This window comes from Mesocricetus auratus, unplaced genomic scaffold (genome assembly GCF_017639785.1).
Source record: "Mesocricetus auratus isolate SY011 unplaced genomic scaffold, BCM_Maur_2.0 Super-Scaffold_100010, whole genome shotgun sequence".
Lineage (NCBI taxonomy): Eukaryota > Metazoa > Chordata > Mammalia > Rodentia > Cricetidae > Mesocricetus > Mesocricetus auratus.
The window spans coordinates 26,490,388-26,513,187 of record NW_024429194.1 but is presented as its reverse complement, the minus strand read 5'-3'; the positions used below and the strand labels follow the sequence as shown (position 1 = coordinate 26,513,187).

Here is a 22,800-nt window from a genome sequence, read left to right as displayed (position 1 = left end):
CACACACACACACACACACACACACACACACTTATACACACATGTATACACAGAATATAATAATAAAGTATCACTCTTTGTGTTCTCTTCAAAATGGAGGAGTGACAGGAAGGGTCCATTTGCCTTTTTCTGTGTGACCAGAAAGCCCGGTGGGGGTTTCCTTGCTGATAACTAGAGCAGGTTTTTTTGCCCACAGGGGCCTCTTTCTTTCCCCTGAACCAGAAGGGAAGCTCCCCTTTCTCTTTTCAGTCCTGGGCAAGAACAACGTTCCATTGACAGCGTGAATGGAGCGTTTCTTACCCCAGACTCTTCCTGTTGTGGAGGCAGGGACTTTTTCTCTTTCCCTTGGCGGCTGCTGACTGTGATTCCAGTTCTGTACCGGCCAACAGGGCAGCCTGGGAGTCTTGACTCTGGCAGAGACTGATGAATAAGGAAGGCTGCTGGCAGCAGAGTCTGCAGGCCGGCTCATGCTGTACGTCATGCCTCGGATTTCTCAGATGTGAAATTCTGAGCACTGTCCCTCCTTCACCTGCCCAGGGCTGAGCTGACCACTTCACAGTGTATTCACTCCATCACCCTGCTTCCCTTGGCGTCTGAGCTATCTGGCGCGTTACACCCCACTTAGATGATTCACCGCATCTCGTTCCTGTCTGGCAGGTAGCCGCTTCTCAGTACATAGTACTGAAGGCCGGAAGCTTCTTCTGGTTTCCCTTGAAGATCTAGAAACTGCTTTTCTGGTAAGTGAATAATGAAGCCAGAGGAGATTGCTTCGGGTTTCTGGAATGGCCTTCGGTAGGGTCTGTTAACCAACTGGAGTATCGCTCATGGCCCAGCAAAGTAAGAAGCACAAAGGTTATGACCAGGTCCTTGAAGTTTCAGAGCACACTCAATGGTGAGAGAAAGTTGGAAATGAGTTCAGATCAGAGAATTCAAAGAGAAGCAACAAAGCGAATCTTCAACAGCGGGGAGAGCAAGAGCTCAGTTCGCAGGCCATGTGGGGACAGACAGCTGCGACAGAGAGGCAGCAGCCAGTTGACCACTTGTCAGATTTGGAGGTGAGGAGCTGGCGTCTTTTGGGTGTCTGGTTTTGACACTCTGGGTGCTGTCTGCACAGCGCCCAGAAAGCCCCCTATTTCCAGGAAGTGCACACGGCTGCTGCTTCTTAGTAATTTCTTCCCTTCTCCCCTTTCTAGCTCACAGCTTTTCTGAAATAGAGAAAAAGTAAGCCAGGAAGCAATGTTAAAAAATAATGAAACCACAGCTGAAGGGAGGCACTCTCAAAAGAAGAGCAGGGGAAAATATCACATTGACTCGTCGCGTTATGCTTGAGTGACTATTCGCCAAGTGAAACCTGCGGGGGCGTGGCTGGAGGAGTTTGTGGGGCCAGAATTAATGTTTCCTTTGCTTACATGGGCCATAAAGATTAGTATTGACTTTCTGGCCAAAAGCAGGAAAAAGCCATGCCACGGGGAGGGAACGATGTCCATCAGGAGGGAATCCCACAGCTCTGGGGTGCCTCCACTATAAATTCTTCTTGCTGTCTGTCAGCTTCTGCCTATTTGCAGAGTCAGCCTCAGTGACTGGAGGAGGGGGGAACGAGGTCGAAGCTTCCCAACATGCAGTCTAAACGGAGTCCTTGGGAAAAGATTTGGAGGCCTCTTTGAGGCTCTGAACTATAAATTCTGGGGCTATGCAAGCCAGTCAGGACTCAGGAGTGATAGGGTGAAGGCAGCTAACCAGAGAGAACTCATGCTTTCTTTTTGTTGTTGTTGTTTTGAGGTTCTGGAAAAAAAGATAAAAATGGAGCCTCAGAAGAGAGATATCTTTTAAATAGCAACTAAACTGCCATGCTTTTAATCTGCAATGTCGCCCACAGACTCATGTTTTTGGATGCTTTGTGGTCAAGAGGTGGCCTATTTGTTGATTTTTTTTTTTTTGTGGTACCCAGGTGCATGGGTCACTTTTCTATTGCTGTGATACAACACCATGATTAATGTAACTTACCAAAGTCTGGGTTTATTTGGGATTACGGTTGCCCGGGGTAAGAGTCCAGGATGGCAGGAGGCAGGGCAGCAAGGGGCAGGCTGCTGACTGCTCACAACACTTGCTACAAGCAAAAGGCAGAGGAAGCAACCCGGAAGTGTGGTGAGCCTATAAACACCTAAAGCCCACTCCTAGTGATGTATATCCTCCAGCAAGGCTCCCTGTCCCTAAACAGCACTACCAATTAGGGACCAAGAGTTCAAACATCCAAGCCTAGGCTAGACACTCTCATTCAAACCAATACTCCAAGGTTGAACCCAAGACCTTGAGTGTATTAGGCAAGTGCACTACCTCTTATATATTTCCCTACCATTAAAAAGCAAACAAAACACAACACAAAACAAACGAAAACCTTTGAGATAGATTCTCACTAAATTGCCAAGACAGACCTTAATCTGCCATCCTCCTGCCTCGGCTCCCTGAGTGGTTGGGGAATACAAGGCTCTAACACCAACCTTCCCAGGACCACATCGGTCATCTCTATACCATTCCAAGTTTAGTAGAGGTGGAGTAGAACCAAGCATCCATGGCATTATTTTATGGGCTCTGGAGTCCTTTCATGGGGTTGGATGGGATATGGCGGACAGAACGTAGTCTCTAGGGGTAGCCCTCTGTATATTTGATCCTGTTTCCAGCCTGTTACTCTCTGTTCCCTGATTTGTGACATGGGAACCAGCCTCTACTCCTTGCCCCATGAACACAGCCATGCCTTCCCTGCCAGGCAGATTGACATGCCGCCCAAAACCAGGAGCTAAAATAAAGCCCTTTCCTCTTTAAGTTATCTCTATCAGGTATGTATAGGGTCATAGTAGTGCAGCAACAAGTGACATAAAACTTAGACCTTGTAGCCCCAAGAAAGCAAAACAAGGCAACCGGACTATTCACCAAGTCTAAGCTACTAAAAATATGAGCTCAGAGGTGGCTAGGAGGGCCATGGCAGCAGGTTCGTATCTGGCAACATCTTTGTGTTTTATCAATGGATCTCTGCTGCACTGTGGAAACAGATGTGGTCAGAAGTCTGAAGTCCCCCATGAAGGGAAAGTCCTCTTCTCTCCACTCAAAAGCTCCAAGGACTGAAACCTCCACCAAAAACAAGGTAAGATTTGCTATTGCTTATCCTGTTCTGCTCTCAAAGCACTACCTCTAGGCCTGGCCTACAGCATCGAGTGGAGGGCGGGGCAGCTGGGGATGAGTTGGCAGCTGGCTGCTGGCTCTGTGGGGCCTCTCCAAACATCAGGGTTTGTTCAGGATATTTTCTCTGACTCACCCCTGGTGATAAGACAGGCAAAGGCCTGGAAGCAAGCCCATCAGCATTCAAGGGTTAGGGGTTTTTTGTTTTGTTTTGTTTTGAAACCATTGGGGGTTTGATTTCAGAATTTGCAAGTTCCTTAATAAAACCACTGTAGCTTTAGCAGAACTGTCGCCATTCTGGGAGCCAAAACAGCAGAGACAACAACAAACAGAATGGTGAACCCTGGTGCCTCAGACTGAGGAGAGCTTACTGTTTGGCAGGCGGCAGCTGCGTTTACTTAATCCCTCAATGAATATTTATTGAGCCCTTTCTAAGTGTCATGCCCATGCTAGGTGTTGGAGGAAAAAAAATGCAGTTCTGGGACCTGGGACTTGGGACCTGGTCTCTTTCTGAATAAAACCTGCAGAGATTGTGTGTGTGTGAATGTTTGAGTGAGTGCATGAGTGTGTGTGCACGTTTGTGCGTGTTTGTGTGTGTGTGTGTGTGTGTGTTTGCACGTGCACACACAGGCATGTAGGCGCGCATGCATGTGTTTAGGTGTTTGTGCCTTAAAAACAAAACATGATCTGAGCGCAACATGATGGATGTGATGGAAGAAAGATATGAGCCACTTTTGGAAGTTAAAACCATTGTGTATGGAAAGGCCCTTTGGGAAGAGGGAGGGCATACAAAACTGAGACACAGGGCTGGAGAGCAGTGGTGGAGGTGTAAGGTGGTACCCAGAGCATGTGTGGCTGGGCCAGTGAGACATAATTTGGTACACAAGGAGCTTCTTGGGAGGCTGGGGTTGTAGCTCAGTTAGTATAGTACTTGTCTTGAATGCAGTGGAAGTCGAAGCTGGTACCTTGTAGCCAGATCTGGGATGGAGTCCTGACTTCGTGCTCACTGTTCACATGACCACACAGCCTTTCAAAGCTTCAGTTTCCTCGTCGGTAAATGGGATAATAGCATCTGAGGGGTCCTTGAGATAAAGGAATGACAATACATAAAGCCTTCCTACAAGTTATTCTCTGAAGTAGAAGTTAATGTTCGTCTTACATATGGTAAGAAAGGCAACATCCTGTGGTCCAGTTTTTCTTAGACAAGGTACCTTAGACTTCACATGCCTTTACGCTGGCTCTACATCCATTGTTTGGAAGTCATCAACTCCTGCCTCTTCAACAACAGATACACGACGAATTCAACCACTCATTTAAGGAGCTATCTAAACTGTTGCTCTCCACTCTTCCTATTATGGTCTTTGTCAGATAAGAGATCTCAGGGGAGATGAAGAGCCAGAAGGCAGACAAATAAGTGAGTCTGTATGAATAGAAGCCGAGCGCTGTGGGAAGAAGGGGTGTGTGTGGGTGGAGGCATGGGAGATTTGCTAGTAAGGAGTAAGAGACTATGGTGGTATGTCCTCTAGTCAGAGTGGGGTCAACATTTTTGTTCTGACAGTCCTGTATTCTGCGTGCTCTCATCTCATGGTCGGCCTGGGGGCTTCCCAGAAAACAATTCAATGGATCTGACGTCTCCCACTGGCCAATGGTGAGATGTCAGCAGCAGTGGCGTATAATGGATCACACACATCCATCCAGATTCTTGACTTTATGTGATGACACCACTGTGAGAAGGTGAACTAAGACTAATAGAGGCCCTTGGAAATCTGGGAGTAAAGGCAAGGAACCAAACCTTTATCGAGTCTTTCTGATATGCAATTAGTAGATGTGGGGAAGATTTTCTTATTGATTGAGGTAACATCTCACCATGTAATCCTGGCTGGCCTGGAAGTTGCTGTGTAGACTGGGCTGGCCTTGACCTCACAGAGACCCACCTGGTTCAGCCTCTTGAGTGCTAATATTAAAGGAACACATCCTGGTGCTTGGCTTTGTTTTTTTTGAATTTTTTAAAAGAAATATTTCAGGTAAAACAAATAAGACATGGGAATGGCAGAACGAGAATATCATTACTTTTAGTTGCCGATGACTGTAGGCATTAACTGTCAGTGATTGCTAACATCACGAAAAGACACTCTTGATATGTGACTCCTAATGGAAAAACATAAAGCTCTTACCTAAACCGAGCCACATATAAATAAACTAGATCTAGCTTTCTATTTGTGCAAAAGAGAGAATGGGGATTTGTTAAATGGCAGTGAGAGACTATAGAAAGAGAAAGAGAGAGAGAGAGAGAGAGAGAGAGAGAGCAGAAAAAGACTGTATGAGATATACTACCTGTTTATATCTCTAGAGGTGGTGGCATCTGAGGGAATGGAGCTAATAAATGAGGCAGACTAAAGTCTCATACAACAGCCAACTTTATTCAGAGCATCAGACAATTTATTCTTGGAGGGCTAAGAAGAGTCACATGAATAAAATGTCCAATCACAAGGGCAAGCAGCACATGGTGGACAAGCCTTCGGTGGTGAAAGCAGGTTTTCCAGAGAGGGTGTGAGATAATAGCCAGTTGTAGTACACAATCGGTAGTAAACTCACACCCGGGAAGAACACAGTCCAAGAACAATTCTGTGTCTTTGAAGAAACCAAAGTCACAGGACTCCTTTTTGGTTTCTTACAGTTTTTTCACAAACTCTCAGAAACCTCCTCATAGGACTCCATTTCTGGACTGTGCTCCGATGCTGCTTAACTCCAACTGTACACTAAGGAATCAGGGAAAGTATAAAACACTCAAAAAGACTGATAGTAGCGTTACTTCAATAGTGGTGGGACATTCGATGGCTTTCAGGGATTTCTTTCTAACTTCCTATGTGTGCCAGCTGTCCTGTAGTTACATGAGAGAAGGGAAGGGGGTAATTCTTACTGTTCCAGGGCTAGGGATCTAACCCAGGGCCTGTCCATCCACGGCAAGCACCCTGCTACTGAGCTACATTCTCACAAGTCCTGGGATTGTTCTTTTTCAGCGATATAAGTGAATGTGTTTTAAATAAATGATGAGATGGCTACGGTTTAGGCTAGGAACGGGGACAGAGAGGGGTCAAGGGTGTCAATAAGGAAGATGAGGCATGAGCTGATAGTTGCTGAAGGTGAACGAGGGGCTCTAGGCTTTCTAATATTTTTCATAGAGGAAACAGTTCAGAAACACATTAGTCAAACTGTCTGTCCCCCTCTTTTAATAGTAAAGGCATTTACTATTATTGTTTCGTTAACCTGCCAGCTCCCTGGACTGACTCAGCATTTCCAGCTAAGAAACTTGAATGCCTCTCCTGTGAAAATGACTCCATCTGTGGTGGGGGCAGGGTTAGAATTCTGTAATTCAGCTCTCCGAGTCTCGCCATACTTTTAGGAAATGAGGATACAGATGGTTTCCTCATACCTCAGGGCAGTGGTTCTCAACCTTCCTAATGCTGCGACCCTCATGTCATGGTGACACCCCCAACCATAAATTATTTTCGTTTGCTACTTCATAGCTGTAATTTTGCTACTGTTGGCAGTGTAAATATGTGTTTTCCCCTGGTGCTAGGGGATCCCTCTGAAAGAGTCATTCCACACCCCTCTCAGGGTCGAGACTCACAGGTTGAGAACCTCTGCCTTAGGGGCTGACAGTCATTTCCTGCAGAGACAAAGACTTGGACAGGGTTGTAACTCAGGTTTCCGTAGGTGAGTACCTGAGTAAATTTACCCAGCACACCATACTCTCAATTGGTGGCATGGAAACACCAATCATGCTTGGCTCAAAGCTCAGCTATGAAGATCGTCTGATACGTGTAGTGCATTCATTCCACAAGCAAGGAACTCTGAACCTTCACTTCTGGGAGGCGAATGAGTGGAGCAGCCCATTTGGAGCCTGAAGGGAGATCCAGAGCAGGTGAGAAACAGTCCTTCAAATGACTATTAAACAACTCAGGCATTGAAAGGATGAGAGCTGTTCCCAGAGAGGTGAACTGCGACCATATAGGGACTGATCCCGGTCTATCTGGAGGGTGAGCTGGCTGAACCTCTTGTGACTAACACGCTCGCCAGGGGGATCTGGCCTTGTCCAAACAGCAGCCGATCTCACTAGATGTCCTCCTGGACATCTAGCAATGTGTAAGGATTTTTGCTTGCTATATCTTGGAAAGAGAGGGGCCACATGGCCATGGCATTCAGTGGAAAGAGGCCAGGCATGCTTCCCCTCTACACTATGCCTTACCTAGGACAGCCCCGACGCCAAAATTAAACCCTTCCAAAATGTCAGGAGTGGTGAAACTGATAAACTTTGCATGCTACATAGAGAACAGCAAGGGCAGGAATGAAAAGAGAAGTTGTCCTGGAGGAAACAAACCTAAGTCTAGAGTGGCTGAATGAATGGAGACGAAGTGGAAGAAGTGAGGAATTTGGGGTTACCCCTTGAGCAGCGAGAAAGCTCTCGGAAACGTTTCCTTCGGGAGGATGAAAGCTGTGCAAAGCGCTTAGCACGTACAGGCGCCCAGGGGGTAAGGTCTGTTAATTGTCACCATTGTGTCTTCCCTACCCCGCCCAGCTCCGACCCCTGCCGCAGCGTGGCCGCAGTGACTCCTCCCAGCCAGCAGAGGGCGACAGCCCACACTTGGCCGCTGGCCGCCCGAGGCGGGCCTCCTCTTGCCGCCCCCCCCCCACCTCGTCTTTTCCCCCTTAGGAGAAGTCGGGAAGGTGGCGGCGGCGACGGCGGCGGCAGTGGCGGTTGTCCCGCCCGGCCGGTTGGTGTGACCGGTCGGCGCGCGCTGCGCAGAGTCGGCGCTTCGTCCTTCTGGGCGGAACAGAGCGGAGGCCGAGGCCGGAGCCCGCGCGGGCGGAGGAGGGCGGAGGCGGCGGCGGCGGCGGCGTCCAGGGCGGCCCGTGGGAGGGAGCGCGGGGCCCCGGCAGCGCCGCCGGCTCCCGGCCCTGCCGACCTCGTCGGTCCGAGCCACGGCCATGGCGGCCAGCGCGAAGCGGAAGCAGGAGGAGAAGCACCTGAAGATGCTGCGGGACATGACGGGGCTGCCGCACAACCGCAAGTGCTTCGACTGCGACCAGCGCGGCCCCACCTACGTGAACATGACGGTCGGCTCCTTCGTGTGCACCTCCTGCTCCGGCAGCCTGTGAGTGTGGATGGGGGCCTGGGGGACCGGGCCGGGGCGGCGGGGCCCTTTGGGATACGGCCGGCCTGGGCCTCGGGGTCCAGGATGCTCTCTTTTCGCTTTGGCCGGGCGAGGGTCCAGCCGTGGGGTGGCCGGCGTGGGTGGGGCGTGGGTGGGGTCGGGGTCAGCGAGCGGCCGGCCCGACGGAGCATCCCGGCTTCCCGCCGCTCAGCGGGCGTAGCCCGGCCCCGGGGGGGGGCGCAGGCCCGGAGCAGCCCCAGGAGGGCTGTGCGGGGCCTTTGTGCTCCCCGCAGCTACGCGGTTTGGAACCCGGCATTTGCTGGGCGCCGCGGAGCCGGTGGGAGGGGAAAGAGCAGGGACGAGGCTGGGAGCGGGGTGGCGGGGAGTCGCGTTAAAACGTCCCGATGGCTGAGATGTGAATCCCAGGAGAAAAGTTCTCCCTAGAGGATTAATTTCGTGGAGGTGGGGGCGGGGGGGAGACAGCAAAAGCACGAGGGTTGTGTCTGCATGGCTCCTAGTGTCCCGAGTCGGCAAAGTTTTACTGGAAATGGGTATCGGGAGTTGTGCGGTTCAAAATAAGGATGGAGAATTCGATGAGTTTTCTGGATCAGTACCCAGGTGTCCTGGCTGTATGGAGAAATGGGGACAGGGAAGACGATGTTGAGACAGGCGATGGAGATGGCCGCCCGAAATTACTCAGATGGCTTATGTCTGGGCTTCTCTGTTTAAGCTTTTTTGATGGGAATTTTTGTTCCTGTGAAATTTCATTTGGAAAGACTTCAGGTGATTCTGGTACTGATTCAATGCCCCTTTGCGCTATCCTGGATTCAATATAAGTTATTAATCGGCTTGTAGTTAATATTCCCTGGGTTTCTAAAAAGTATTACCGCCCGCGTGTGTCTGTGTGTGTGTCTGTCTGTGGGACCATGATTTGCTTTTACCAGCTGAGCCTTTTTGCTGGCCCTCTCCTTTTTTTTTTTTTTTTTTTTTTTTTTTTCGAGACAGGGGATTTCTCTGTATTGTTTTGGAGACTGTCCTGGAACTCACTCGGTAGACCAGGCTGGCCTCGAACTCACAGTGATCCGCCTGTCTCTGCCTCCCGAGTGCTGGGATTAAAGGCGTGCGCCACCAACGCCTGGCTCCTTATTTTTTTATTATGCGATTAATAACAAAGTACATAACACGTGGGAAAACAAATTTCTAAAGAGTTGAAAAATGTTGGACATGGCCAATGGTCCAGTATTGACCCTTTTTCTAGTTTTAAGTTTGGGCAAGGAGGGCCCTTGACTGTCCATGAGCATTATATTATTTTGGGTGGTACCTACTAGTTTTGCTTGAAGCTTTAGGGTGTGGTGCTAAATACTTCCATGGCCCTGGTCTCTTGGTATCTACATTCTAATGGAGAAAATGGAAAAGCACAGCCAGCAGGATACTGTACTGAACTTGAGAGTACTGTAATAGGATAGTCCCAAAGGTTACTTTCAGATTTGTGTTTAGGGAAACCTCAGAATTTGCCAAAGCTACATAGCAAGTAGGAGATAGTATGCGTGTTTCATGGTTTTCATTTATAAATGAAATAAATTTAGGACATTAAAGTCACTTATGCTAGGCAACTTTGGTTCCAAAATTATTAAGCTAATCAATTTATTTAAAGCGTATTTTACTTTTATAACATGTTTAAGAAGGTCCTTAGATGCATTTGAGCCTTTGGGTTGAAACACATACATATTTACATATGTATAATTCATCTGTTTGTTTGTTTATTTGTGAGACAGGGTTTCTCTGTGTAGACCTGACTGCTCTGGAATTCGCTCTGTGGGCCAGGCTGGCCTTGAACTCTGTAGAGATCTGCTTGCCTTTGCCTCTAACTTGTGGGATTAAAGGTCTGAGCCACCACCACCTACTGTATGCCTAACTTATTGCTGTAGATTTGCATCTTTAGAGCGCTTTATAAATACATAAAGTACTTCCTCTGCAGTAAGAATGTAATTGAAGAAAATAGAAACAGTAGATATAGGATCTATCAGTGTAATTTTTTCCTCACAGCTTTGTAACCCTGGCTGTCCTGGAACTACTTTGTAGACCAGGCTGGCCTTGAACTCTGCCTCCTAAGTGCTGGGATTAAAGGTGTTTGTCATCACCTGCCAGGTTTACGGATATAATTTTTTAAAGTTACACTTGTTTATATTGTTTGCACACACAGATGTTAATTTTTTGTGCACATGTGCATATATGCATTTGTATGCATCACATACTTGGTTGTCTGTCCAAGGATGGCTCTCTTTTCACTCTGTGGACCCTGGAGTTTGAGCTGGGTCATTAGGATTGGTGGCAAGAGCCACTGAGCTGTCTCTGGGCTCCCAGTATAATTTTTTATTTTAGGGGATTTTTCTTTCCCCTATGAGTGTGCTATCCTTAGACTATATGAAGGTTGGTTTGGAGGCTTCACAGAAGAGTTGATGTCTGAGGTAAGATCTTCAATGACAAGTTCTAGGTAGCAGCTTCCTGTGGTAGAAGAGTGGGTTACTTAGGAGCTAGACAACACTGCTTTTCATTTTGCCCCTAAAAGGCATGTAATTGATACTGAAAATATCCAATCAATCAGCAGTTCTTGTATATGAAATAGTGAGCCGGGTGTTGGTGGCGCATGCCTTTAATCCCAGCACTCGGGAGGCAGAGGCAGGTGGATCTCTGTGAGTTCGAGGCCAGCCTGGTCTACAGAGTGAGTTCCAGGACAGCCTCCAAAACAATACAGAGAAACCCTGTCGGGAAAAAAACAAAAACAAAAACAAAACAAAACAAAATAAAAAAACAAAAAAAAGAAAAAGAAATAGTGAGAATAAAAGTTTCTATTGCAAATTTATTTTCCATACTAAAGAGATGGAGCTTCATACAATGTCTGGTACGAAATAGAAGCCCAGCAGGTGTTACTAACAGAGATCAGGATCAGAATGGTGAAGTCACTGATGTGAGAAGCTCCTTCATCAGAGTCTATCGGGTATGAGTTTTGGGCTGTAACGTGAAACCTTACTCAAAAATATGGAGGCAATTTGCTGATTGGGTTTAAATGATATTTTATTTCTGAAATGATGGTTGCCCCAGTTCCTGGAGCCACAAACTGCCCTGGAGTCTAGTGGGGTCAGCCATCGCTAGCTACCTTGAGTCAGTGCCCTTTGCATGTTCCATCCTCAGACCCTTGCAAAGAAATTGTGATGCTGCAGTTGTAACCTTGGAATGTCTGCTGTAGCATTTGAAGAAACTGAAGCACCTGGGGATGTTTATCTTTGAAAAGCAATAATGCTGGAAAAACAATTTAGGAAGACTGGAGTAATAATTATGTATTTCTTATGTGGGTGATATGGTATAATGTACACGTTGACTTGGATCCATCCCCTTGGCTTCAGATTTTAAGTTTGTGATGGCAGCATACTGTGTGTGTTCATGATTGTAAAGTGGGAATAGTACATGCACTGTATTAGCTTATTGAACACATTGTATTTGAGCATAGGACTAAGTCGTGGAGGTACAAGTAAGAAGCAAGGCATTCTGGTTGTTTGATTTCTCTAGCACAATGTCACTATATAGGTAAATGGTATCTGTCATGAGTCTTACATTTTAGGATAATAAATACAATAACCTATAACCTATATATATATATATTTTTTTGAGACAGGGTTTCTGTGTAGCCCTGTCTGTCCTGTAACTTGCACTATAGACCAGGCTGGCCTCAAACTCAGAGGTCTGCCTGCTTCTGCCTTGCAAGTTCTGGAATCAAAGGCGTGTGCTTATAACCTATCTTTTACCATTCCTTCAATAATATCTTTGTGTAAATGAAGCCACCATTTATTGCTGATACCACTGGACTCCAAGCTAATCTCTCCTGGTTTTGTTTTTGTTTTTCTCCCAGATTTCTACCTTGTATGCTCGGATGGTGTTCATTCAGCATAACTTAAGGCAAAATATCAAACTTCTAAAAAAGACTTGTGATGTATCTGTTAGTTCAGTTAGGAACAGACCAGGCCTGTCCTGACTTACAGGCTGTTTCTTGTTTTCTCTTTATAGAATATGTAAGTTATAAACTATAGGCAACAGTAAAAACTTAGGCTAGGATTCTTGACTGCCAAGCTGGAGGCTCTTTGTTTACACTCTGGGCCTGAGGCTAGGATGTGGGATTACCTTTTGTTGTTGGAGACAGGGTTTCATGTCTCAGGTTGGCCCCAGACTCACTGTGGGCCACTACCACTGCCTCCCACGGGCTAGGTCCCAGGTAAGCACTGCCACAGCCTACCTCTTGTTTGTTGTTGTGTAGTCCACACTGGCTGTAAACTGGAGTTAGTCCTTCTGCCCAGTCTCCTAGTGTTGGAATTATTTGTGAGCCGCTGTGCAGGGCCTGAGGACTAGTGTATGAGACTACTTTATTTTGAAAAAACAAACAAACAAACATAAATGGTTTAGTGAAGCCTTAGGCAAAATAAAAGTTACGTCTGAGAAGCAGTTTGCCATTCCCTTTTCTTTTTTTGAGACCATGGTTCATCATATAGGCAAGATGACTTAAAATGTGCTGTACTTCTTGCTTAGTCTCTGGGGTTACAAGTATGTGCCACCATGCCTGGCTCCAGGCCGTTCTTAATCAGTCTAGATTTTAGCTGAGATAGCCGTAGTCTCACCATCAGATAACCATTGTGTTAGACACTGCATGGAGCTTTTTCAAAGGGCAGCTTAAATGTGGGTTAATTCAGCACGTGGGTTAAGAGTTTTGATAACTGCCTCTTTCCAGTTTCTATCTATTGCACATGTCTCCCTTTCAAATGGTCAAAGAAGTGAAAGTCTAGGGAGCACAGCAAGAATTTCTCTAATGTGTATAAAGGATGAGTCATTTACAGGGCTTCATCAGAGGCTGTCGGTCCAGCCCAGCCTCCAACTCACAGAGATCCACCTGCCTCTGCCTCCCGAGTGCTGGGATTAAAGGCGTGGGCCACCACCGCCTGGCCAGGGAATGTATTTTTAATGTACTTTAAAAGTTGGAAGGTGCTGGGAGATGGTGGCCCATATCTTTAATCTCATCCCAGCACTTGGGAGGCAGAGACAGGCCGCTACCTTGAGTTTGAGGACAGGCTACATAGAAACCCTGTCCTTGAAAAACAAAAAAAGTTGGAAGGTAATTTATTTGTTTAAGACTTCTCAGTAAAGTTTCAATCCTTTTTGATTAATACCACAAATAGTTTCTAAAGAGACAGAGGTCATAATTATACCTTTCTGTTACGGTTGCTTGTTTTCAGAGGCACCTTAACAAACTGGAGCCTGCACTAAGGAATGTGATGACGCTAGTAGAGATTTACCAGAGAGAGGTGGGCTTTGGCTGGAATCGGAACCTGTTATCTTGAGGAGGAGGCTGGGGGGAGGGTGAAGGAATGGATTTCTTCTGTGTTCCTGTGTTTCTAGGAGAAGTATGGAACCACTTGTGCAAGGAAAGAAGTTTTCCTAGAACTGTCATATCTAGAGCTGCTTGTCTCTTCTCCACTTTTTGTTTAATTTTGAAGGCCTTTTGGTGGAGTTAGGATGAAAATTACTGTGGCTAGTAATGTAGGAACATGGGAAGGCCTTTTTTTCCATTTTTCTTTCTAAGCTTTTAATCTTGTTGGTTCTACCTTGGAACACATGTTCAACAGTGTTTTCTTAAAGGTTACTAGTGTACAGTCAAGAGTCTTGAAACTCTTGAAGCTTATAAAAGTCCTTAGTTTTATAGGAATATTTTCCCCTCCAGCTGAAGAAAATAATCTATACACTACCTAAGTTTAAATTTGAAGAATAATTTTAGCTTTTTTTTTTAACTTTGTAGAATTTACTCTTATTTAAAAAGTGAAGGCTGCCAACAGTGGTCCTCTGCAAGAGCAATAGAGCTCGTAGGCACTGACCCACCTCTCCATCCCTGACCCCAGTCTCTGGTGACCATAAGAAAGGTTTGGAGCCTTTTAGTTCCTTCCATATTGTTTTTAGCTAACATAACATTCCTATTCCCTTTCCCCCCAGTTCTAGCCTTTCCCAACTTTTTTACTGTAGGAGGAAGATAGTATTTGGCCTTCCTGTTCTCATCATCCTCACCTGTACAGCGATCCTCTCCATTTCTGATTGTCCAGTTTTCATCCTTTGAAATGTTTTGCTTTACTGTATGGATACATACTCAGACTTTAGATATTATCTGTGACTGAGGTATAAAACTTCATTCAGTGTGATAAGACATCAAGTTTATTAACGAATGGGTGTGGTGTATAGGGAGTGTGCCTGTCTGGAGGATGTTGGATGCCTGCTCTATCTCTCTCCATCTTACTTCTTTGAGACAGTCTCTCACTGAACCTAGAGCTAGGCAGCATTCACCAAGCCCCAGGCACCCATTTATCACCTCCACCCCCACCCAGCCCGGGGTTACAGGCCTGTGTTATCACACCCAGCTTTTGAAGTGGCTTCTGGGGAATTGAACTGGGGTCTTGGGTAGCAAGCACTCTTACACACTGAGCCACCCTTCCCCAGCCCCTATCAGTTGCATTACTGTTTTTTGATAAGTCATTTCTGGGTAATGTTTGTAATCTGCTTTGGCAGTTCTATTTTCTAGGCCTCTGTACAGCTACCATCTAGGAATGCTGTCTGTAGTTCCCTTCTGTGAGTTTCCTATAGCTCTGGACTGACTCCTTTGGGCCTCCACTCTGGTATTTTCCTGACCAAGGATGAATAGGGAGTCACTTTGCAAATGAGGTGGCTGAAAATGTTCTCTGCTCTTCAGGGTGGCAGCTGAAGCTGTTCTTAGTACTGATTTTTGGTGCCATGTTCTCTTCCCTTTTCAAGGGCATCTTCATTTATCTTTGTTTTAGTTTTTTGAGACAGGGTTTCTCTGGGTAACAGCTCTCACTTTGTAGACTAGATTGGCCTTGAACTCACAAAAATTCGCCTTACCTCCCTGCCTCCTGAGTGCCATGATTAAAGGTGTGCCGCAGTATTTTTGTATTTAATTTCTGCTGTTCTGAACTGTGTTTTGAAATGTTGAATATTTTGGTGTAGGTCTTTTGTTCATTTGTGGTAGGATTTTTCTCTCCCTTTCAAATGTAAAAATAATGAGATGGCAAGGTGGCTCAGTGGGGAAAGGCACTTGTTATGAGAACTGACAACCCACCTGAGGTCCCTCCCACATGGTAAAGAAGTATATAAAACTATGAAACTACTCATCAGTGTTCATTCACCATCATTTACAGTAAAGTTAACTACACCATTAAATAACAGTCTAATACTATGAAGTTATTCTTCTGAACTGTCAGCCCAGATACTGAAAAGATGAAGCCTACATGTAAAGAATGAGTTGGTAAAGAAAAAGCAAGCAGATCATTTATTTTTCAGATCAGTTACTTACATTGTAAAATGTTTAGTCGTTTATGTCAGCATGTCAGCAGGTTCTAACCTGCTAACACCCCCAACCACGTGACTGCATTTCCATAAACGGCCTTAGAAATTTCTTGAATCATAGCCTTTTAATATACAGACTTTGTATAAAGTCCTTTTAAATTTCACTTAACTAGATGAGGGTATATCTAGCTTTCTTGTCTGGTGGCAAGTTTGTAGTGATTACATTTTGCAAATAAATAACTGCATTTTTGTGATGATAGAAAAACAAACTGGTGTGGCTGCTCTTAAACTATCTCACACAAGCTGTAAGAATCTTCTGTTTAATATCAGATGTGATAGCTTTAGGAAACAATTAAACTTAACATAGATGAGATACCATAACAGAGGAAATCAGGGTCCCTTTTTGACACTCTTAATCATCATGAAAGAATTTAAAAATGGACTTTAAAAGAAAAGCTCCTAGGGCAGGCAAGCAGTGAAGGAGGAGGAGAGGGGAAAATCATGGCATTTAATTGGCATGGAGGTCAGACATGTGGCAGGCAAGCAGTCATGTGAGGGAGGAGGACTTAGAAGTGAAGAAGCCCAGAGTGTTGGAAAACCAATGTTAGGGGAAGTGGGCAGACTTAGGAAGCTGCTGCAGTAGGGATGGGATTCTAGGAAGGAAAAGCAGTCTCCATTAAGGACTAATTATTCCACCTGTCTCTTAAGATGAGCCTGCTAGGGGTGGTCTTTTGGTCCAGGGCATTGACCTTGCTCAATATTAGGTCTCCACTAGGCAAGAGATTTTATTCTCTGGGCCAGAGGAATTTCCCTTGATAGACCTTTCTTTATGACAGTTTCTTAGAATGATGGATTCTCATGGATGTGGCCTATGAACCATGGTCTTTGTTTTGGTGAAGTATCATTTTTTAAAGATTATTTTAAATTTTAAATGGGTGAGGGTGGGGTGTGTGTGTGTGTGGTGGTGGTGGGGTCCTGTTGGAGGCCAAAGACATCAGATCCCCATGAAGCTGAAGTTAAGGCAGTTGTAGCCACTTGACATGGGTGCTAGGAATTGAACTTGGTCCTCAACATGAACAGTATCTTCTCTTAACATTTCAAAGTTAACTATTGAGCCATCTCTCCAGCCCTGTTTATTTATTTAGTTTTCTAGACACAGTCTCATTATATAACCCCAGATGTTTTAGAACTTGCTGTGTAGACCACGTTGGTCTCTAGCTCACAGAGATTCCTCTGTCTTTCCCTCTCCAGTAATAGTGGTCAGGTTAAAGGCATGTGCCACTATTAGGCTGTTGAATATTTTAAAATATTTACTTACATAAATATTTTATGTATCTACACAAACAGAAACTACCAGAATGGTCCTTCTGCATACTAGTTAAAATTAAGTTCTGGCCAGGTGGTGGTGGCCCACGCCTTTAATCCCAGCACTTGGGAGGCAGAGGCAGGTGGATCTCTGTGAGTTCGAGGCCGGGCTGGACTGACAGCCTCCAAAACAATACAGAGAAACCCTGTCTTGTAAAACCAAAAAAAAAAAAGAAAAAAAAAGTTCTGGTTGAGTAAGGACTGGGAGAGTCCCCAACATTTAGAAAATGCTGTTCTTCAATACGGGGAATACACCATTGTATCAAATTTTCCATTTTGTTAAAGGAAGCAACTCCAGGAAGCTTTCATTCATTTACTTTTAAGTGGTGCTTTTGATGCAAAGACAAAAACAAAAAATTCCAGCAGCTGTCAGTTCTTCCAGATCCAACATGTCACACTTGATAGGTAGAGTGTAGTTACTATTTCATGTTCCAGATTAGACACGCACACACTTGTGCGCTCGTGCATTAGACATTAATGCCAGCAGTTCTTGAGCTACGTCTTCTGGACAAGAGGGCCTAGTTAGTCTTGTTAGAGTCTGAGGGTATTTCTCTGTCTCTTGCCAGCACCTGCCACCGATTTGAATGCTTCCATTTCATCCTCTCCTGTCTGGGGAGACTTTACAGAAGCTTCTTGGTTTGTTAGCAGCGTTGCTATGGGGGGGGGCATGACTGCTCCTAGGTGTGGTAGAGGAGATGGTTCAGGCCTGGTATCCAAAATGACCGGATATGTAGGGAAGGGTAGCCCAGCCCTTGAGCTGGAGAACGTTAGGGTAGGGGGCAGGTTATGCCAGCTATACCCTTTAACAGGTAGGGACGAGACCTAATAGCCATATACTGTGCTATAAAAATATTTTTATTATTTTTCCTTTACCATTTCCTTCCTTCCTTCCTTCCTTCCTTCCTTCCTTCCTTCCTTCCTTCCTTCCTTCCATTAAGAAATGGTTGATTAACTCTCACAATCTTCTTTGGATTTCCAAACACTGCCCATTATAAGGAAATGCCTTGCCTTCCCATTCACCACATGCTGACCCAGTGCTCATGCTCTTCAATTTTTCATTCTGTTTCCTTCCCATCTTTTGCATTGCAGCTTTGCTAGAAACCAATGAATTTGAAGAGTTCACTGCTAAACGTGCTTTGAGCTATGGGTCCTGCAGTGTTTCCACTGAGTTGAAAAGGGTTTTAATTAAAATTCTTTTTATACTTGACTTGGGAATTGGTTCTTATTTTTAATTTTCATTTATTTTTTTAAAATTAACTTTCGTGGTGTTTGCTGTCATCTTTTTGCAAAGAAAAAGCCTGGCTTCCACTGTTCTGGAGTCAAGTTGTGGAAGTTGTGGGCATGTAATCTGTCATTCAGTATTAGGTATGTCTCCTCAGTTTTTAGCATGGAGGCCAACAAAGCCCCAGTATGCTTGTGTCCACAGTCTTTTGTAGAATTTGTCTAGCTTAAACTTTTCCTCCAGGGCTCAGGCCTTGGTGAGGGGGTGTTGCATTGTGACCGTAGCTGTATCCATTCTCAGTTTCTCTTGCTGTGGGTTGTGTGGTGGGAATCAGCATCTCCCATTTGGCTTCTCCCATTCTGCGGGAACTCTGTTGTTGTGCCTTACTTACATATTGCTGGCATATTCTTGCTTGCTTCTTTGTTTTTGATGCAAGGACTCACTGTTGTTCAGGCTGGTCTTGAACACCTGGCCTCAGGTCCTGGCTTGGCATGTTTTCCTTCCAAAGTTTACTATTAAAGAACAGTAGTGTTTGTAAGGGCTTTTTCATTCCCTTGTTTCTTGTGGGCTAATCTTTTTACTCTGTGCTATTAGTTTTGTTCATCACTGTTACCACTATGTATTAGTTCATTACTTGAATATTGTTTTTTAGATGAGTGCCCTGAGTATTATAGGGATCTTGGATTGTGGCTTTCTAAGAAAAAACAAACCAACAAACAAAATAACTATTGTGCCTTACATTTACTCTCTCTCTCTCTCTCTCTCTCTCTCTCTCTCTCTCTCTCTCTCTCTCTCTCTCTCTGGGAGGGGGGAGGAAGGGAGAGAGACAGAGAGAGACGGGGGAGAGTGAGACTGGCTGACTTTGCACTCTGGATGGATGAACAGTCTAGTACATAGGTGTCCTCGAGCCAACAGTTTGTAGAATCTTAACTTACTAAAGGCATCTTCTATCTGTTTGAGATTTTAACTGTGTAATTTTTATAATATAAAATGTATAATGTTCATCTTTTAGTAAATAACTAGGATTAGAATATACCTAATGTCAAATTAACTTTATTACTTTCTGACAGTAATATTAACAACTGCATACATTTCCATAGCCTATATTAGCAAACACATTTTCCTTTTTTTTTTTTTTTTAGTCTTTCGAGAGAGGATTTCTCTGTAACTTTGGAGCCTGTTCTGGAACTCACTCTATAGACCAGACTAGGCTGGCCTTGAACTTACAGAGATCAGGGTGTCTCTGCCTCCCTAGTGCTGGGACTAAAGGTGTACTCCACCACTGCCCAGCACACATATATTTCCATAGCCTATTTAAATATTTTAAACAGCTTTTCCCTCAGCAGGGGAAAAACAATTAATAAATCAACCAAATGAGCTTTCTTACTCATTCAGCACAGATTGGTATTTGAATTGAACAAATGACTATTTGCAAGATTGAGGCATAGCTGGGAACATACTGGCAGACATACTCAGTGAGTCACACCATCTGCTTACAGTCATACCTGGGTGGTGGTCATTAAAACAAAACTCCTGGGGATCTGTATATGACTTAATTATACTGTAGAAACATATTGGGCTGCACTGGCAGGTTACTTTGGAACGTAAAGCCAATTAATTAGCTGACATACATGCTTTCAAAACATCAATGTTGCACTTACTAAGTGAGTCAAAAAATGTTGGCCCAAATTTGGAAACTTGAAATGTGTATTTTTAGAGTTTAGGATGGGCATTGCTTTAGTATTGGCTCTGAAAAATGATGTGATTTTTTTCCCCCAATACTTTTATCAAATAATGAGCTGTTTTGTAAGCACTGTATTCATGTGATATGTTGACTAGCATGAAGTGGCATCAGCTTCCAGGAGTACATACTAAGAATGTGTCAGTTTTGATCAATTAAGAATTCTGGTCTCGCCCCCCCTTTTTTTTTTTTTTTTTTTTTTTTTTGCTTTTAGGGATAGGGCTTCTCTGTGTATCCCTGGTTGTCCTGGAAACTCTGTAGACCTGGCTGGCCTTGAACTCACTGAGATCTATCTTGACTCTGTCTTCCAAGTGCTGGGATTAAAGGTATGCACCATTCTTTATTTACCATATTACATAGCTTTTTTAAAAGCCATTCCTTATTTGAGAGGCAGTTGGTTTGTTTCTAACTTCTGTTGCATATGAATGGAGAAGGTGTAAACAAAAGTTTAGGGGCAAATGCAATTTGTGGCCTGTACTACAAGGTCATGTAGCAAGTGTGTGTGTGTGTGTGTGTGTTTTATCTTATTAAAAAGTAACAGACTTGTCCTGATGTTTGCTTTCCACTGGTTTTAGAAACTGCAAATTCTGTATTTTATAATCACAGTTGAAACTGTTATTCATATTAACATTCTGTGAGTGATTAATCAGTATTTTTACTTTGATAATATACAACTGTTGGAAATAGAAAATGCTTTCACAAGTATTATTGCTAAAATCTTTAAATGTGTCTCTCTTTACTCTTTTGTTTTTGGTTTTACGAGACAGGATTTCTCTGTATTGTTTTGGAGGCTGTCAGTCCAGCTCGGCCTGGAACTCAGAGATCTGCCTGCCTCTGCCTCCCAAGTGCTGGGATTAAAGGCGTGTGCCACCAACGCCCGGCTTCCCCCCTATATTCTTACAGATCGTCATTGTGTGTTTAAATTTGCCTATGTTTGCTGGGGTCTGTGTTTATTCCATTGCATCTCAAAAACTTAGTATAGTTGTTTTCTCTTTTTGTCTTTCCAGACAGGATTTCTCTGTGTGTAATCCTGGCTGTCCTGGAACTCGATTTGCAGACCAGACTGGCCTTGAACTCACAGAGACTTGCCTCCTCTAGCTACCAAGTGCTAGGATTAAAGGCTTGTGTCATTACGCCCAGCCTATATTTTTGTTTTCTTAAAGTGTATATGTTTCTTTAGTAAAAAGTCTCTTGGGTTAAGAACTTTTTTTTAAAGTCTGAAACTACTGCCATTTTTATCTTGTTCTTCAGTAATGGCTTTTCTGGATCACAGCAGTTACTTCCTTTACCACCTGAAGATAATATTCTTACTCCCAATGAAGTGCCGTTATACTTTAGTCTTTGAAATTTGATAGAATGTTTCTAACTGTAGATTTTATTTTCCACAACTTTGTTAAACTCATTTATTGGGTCTGAAAAATGTCAGCCATTATCCCTTCAGATGTGTCTCCTTCCTTAGCTCTGTAGTTGTAGACCTGCTTTAGATGCCTGTTAGGTTTCCTAATTATATCCTCCTTTTTTTTCTTTTTTGTCTTTTTGTTACCTTCTGGTTTATTTATCCTTTTTTGCCTTTCTGTCTTCTAGTACATTAATTCTCTGTTCTGATATGTTTGTTTTGTTTTTGTTTGTTTGCTTGTTTTTGAGACAAGATCTCATGTAGTCCTGGCTGTCCCGGAACTTGTTGTGTGGACCAAGCTGGTTTCAAATTTATAAAGATCCACTTGCCTCTGCCTCTGCCCCCGAAATGCCGGGATTAAAGGTGTGTGCCCCCATGTCCAGGCCTTTGTTCAGATATGTTTAATCTGGTTTTTAAAGTGGTTTGCTGAAAACTAAACTTTGACATTTGTAAGTCTTCATTTCAGGAAACTGAGATTTGACAGGTGTCCCGTCTCCCTCCTCACTCTCCTGGAAGATGGCTCAGCAGTTATGAGACTGCACTGTTCGTGCAGAGGGCCTGGGTTTGATCTCCATCTCCTCACACTGGCCTGCAACTCCAGCTCTAGGAATTCCTGTGCCCTATTCTGGCCTCCTCTGACCTGCACTGGCATCTGCATACCTCCCAGTCACACACATACACACATTATTACAAATAAAATTAAGCAACAAAATTGAGAGTATCTTGTCTGTCACACTGTTAGAATCCAAATGAGATTAAATATACTAAGTCCCTGTGTGCTTTGTAATTATTTTACATTATAAACTTACATTTTTCTGGCCAGTTGCTTTGCATAATATAGTTCATTATTGGTTATTTGTTGCTGATACTTTTTTTTAATTCTTTAATTTTTTTAACATTTATTTTCTGTATGTATGTAGGTGTGGGTGTGCTACAGCATGTGTGGAGGTCAGAGGTCACATGCGTGACTAGTGGGAGTCAGCTGTTCTCACTATGTGAGCTCTAGGAGTTGATCTCTGCTCGCCAGTGTCTTACCTGCTGAGTCAGCTCACCAGGATACATTTTTAACCTTAGAAAAAGTCCCCTCCCCAATGCCTATTTCCTCTCACTTTGCTACTTTGCCTCTACCTAGTGCAGAAAAGCTTTTACTTTTTTTTCTATATTCTTTGTAAACACTTTTAAAGAGAGTTTTATTTGGGCCAGCTATAGAGCAGTGTGCTGACTGCTGCAGATTGTCCTCTGACCTCCACATGTGCTGCTCTGTGGTGAATAGCACGTGCATCCACCCACAATATGTATAATTTTTAAATGAAATGAAACTAAATGTAAATCAAAGGAATATTGTGGCAGTTTG

The 22,800-nt window shown here is 44.2% G+C and overlaps 1 protein-coding gene and 1 long non-coding RNA gene across 11 annotated transcripts in view; both read left to right on the top strand.

The window, feature by feature from the left end:
• Window positions 1–268: 268 nt before the first annotated feature.
• LOC121142774 lies at window positions 269–7,735 on the top strand. Its single transcript, XR_005879870.1, has 3 exons — window positions 269–737; window positions 3,048–3,139; window positions 6,892–7,735. It is a non-coding gene; the product is annotated as an uncharacterized LOC121142774 (long non-coding RNA).
• A 140-nt stretch (window positions 7,736–7,875) lies between these two features.
• Agfg1 (ArfGAP with FG repeats 1) overlaps window positions 7,876–22,800 on the top strand; it is a 48,954-nt gene continuing 34,029 nt past the window's right edge. For 2 of the 10 annotated variants that reach the window (XM_040753194.1, XM_040753195.1), the window contains exon 1: window positions 7,876–8,330. In XM_040753194.1, the coding sequence (XP_040609128.1) occupies window positions 8,164–8,330 (167 nt within the window). In that variant the 5' untranslated portion in view covers window positions 7,876–8,163. The remainder of the gene's footprint in view (window positions 8,331–22,800) is intronic. The other 8 variants (XM_040753201.1, XM_040753197.1, XM_040753198.1 and 5 more) reach the window with 5 other exon arrangements.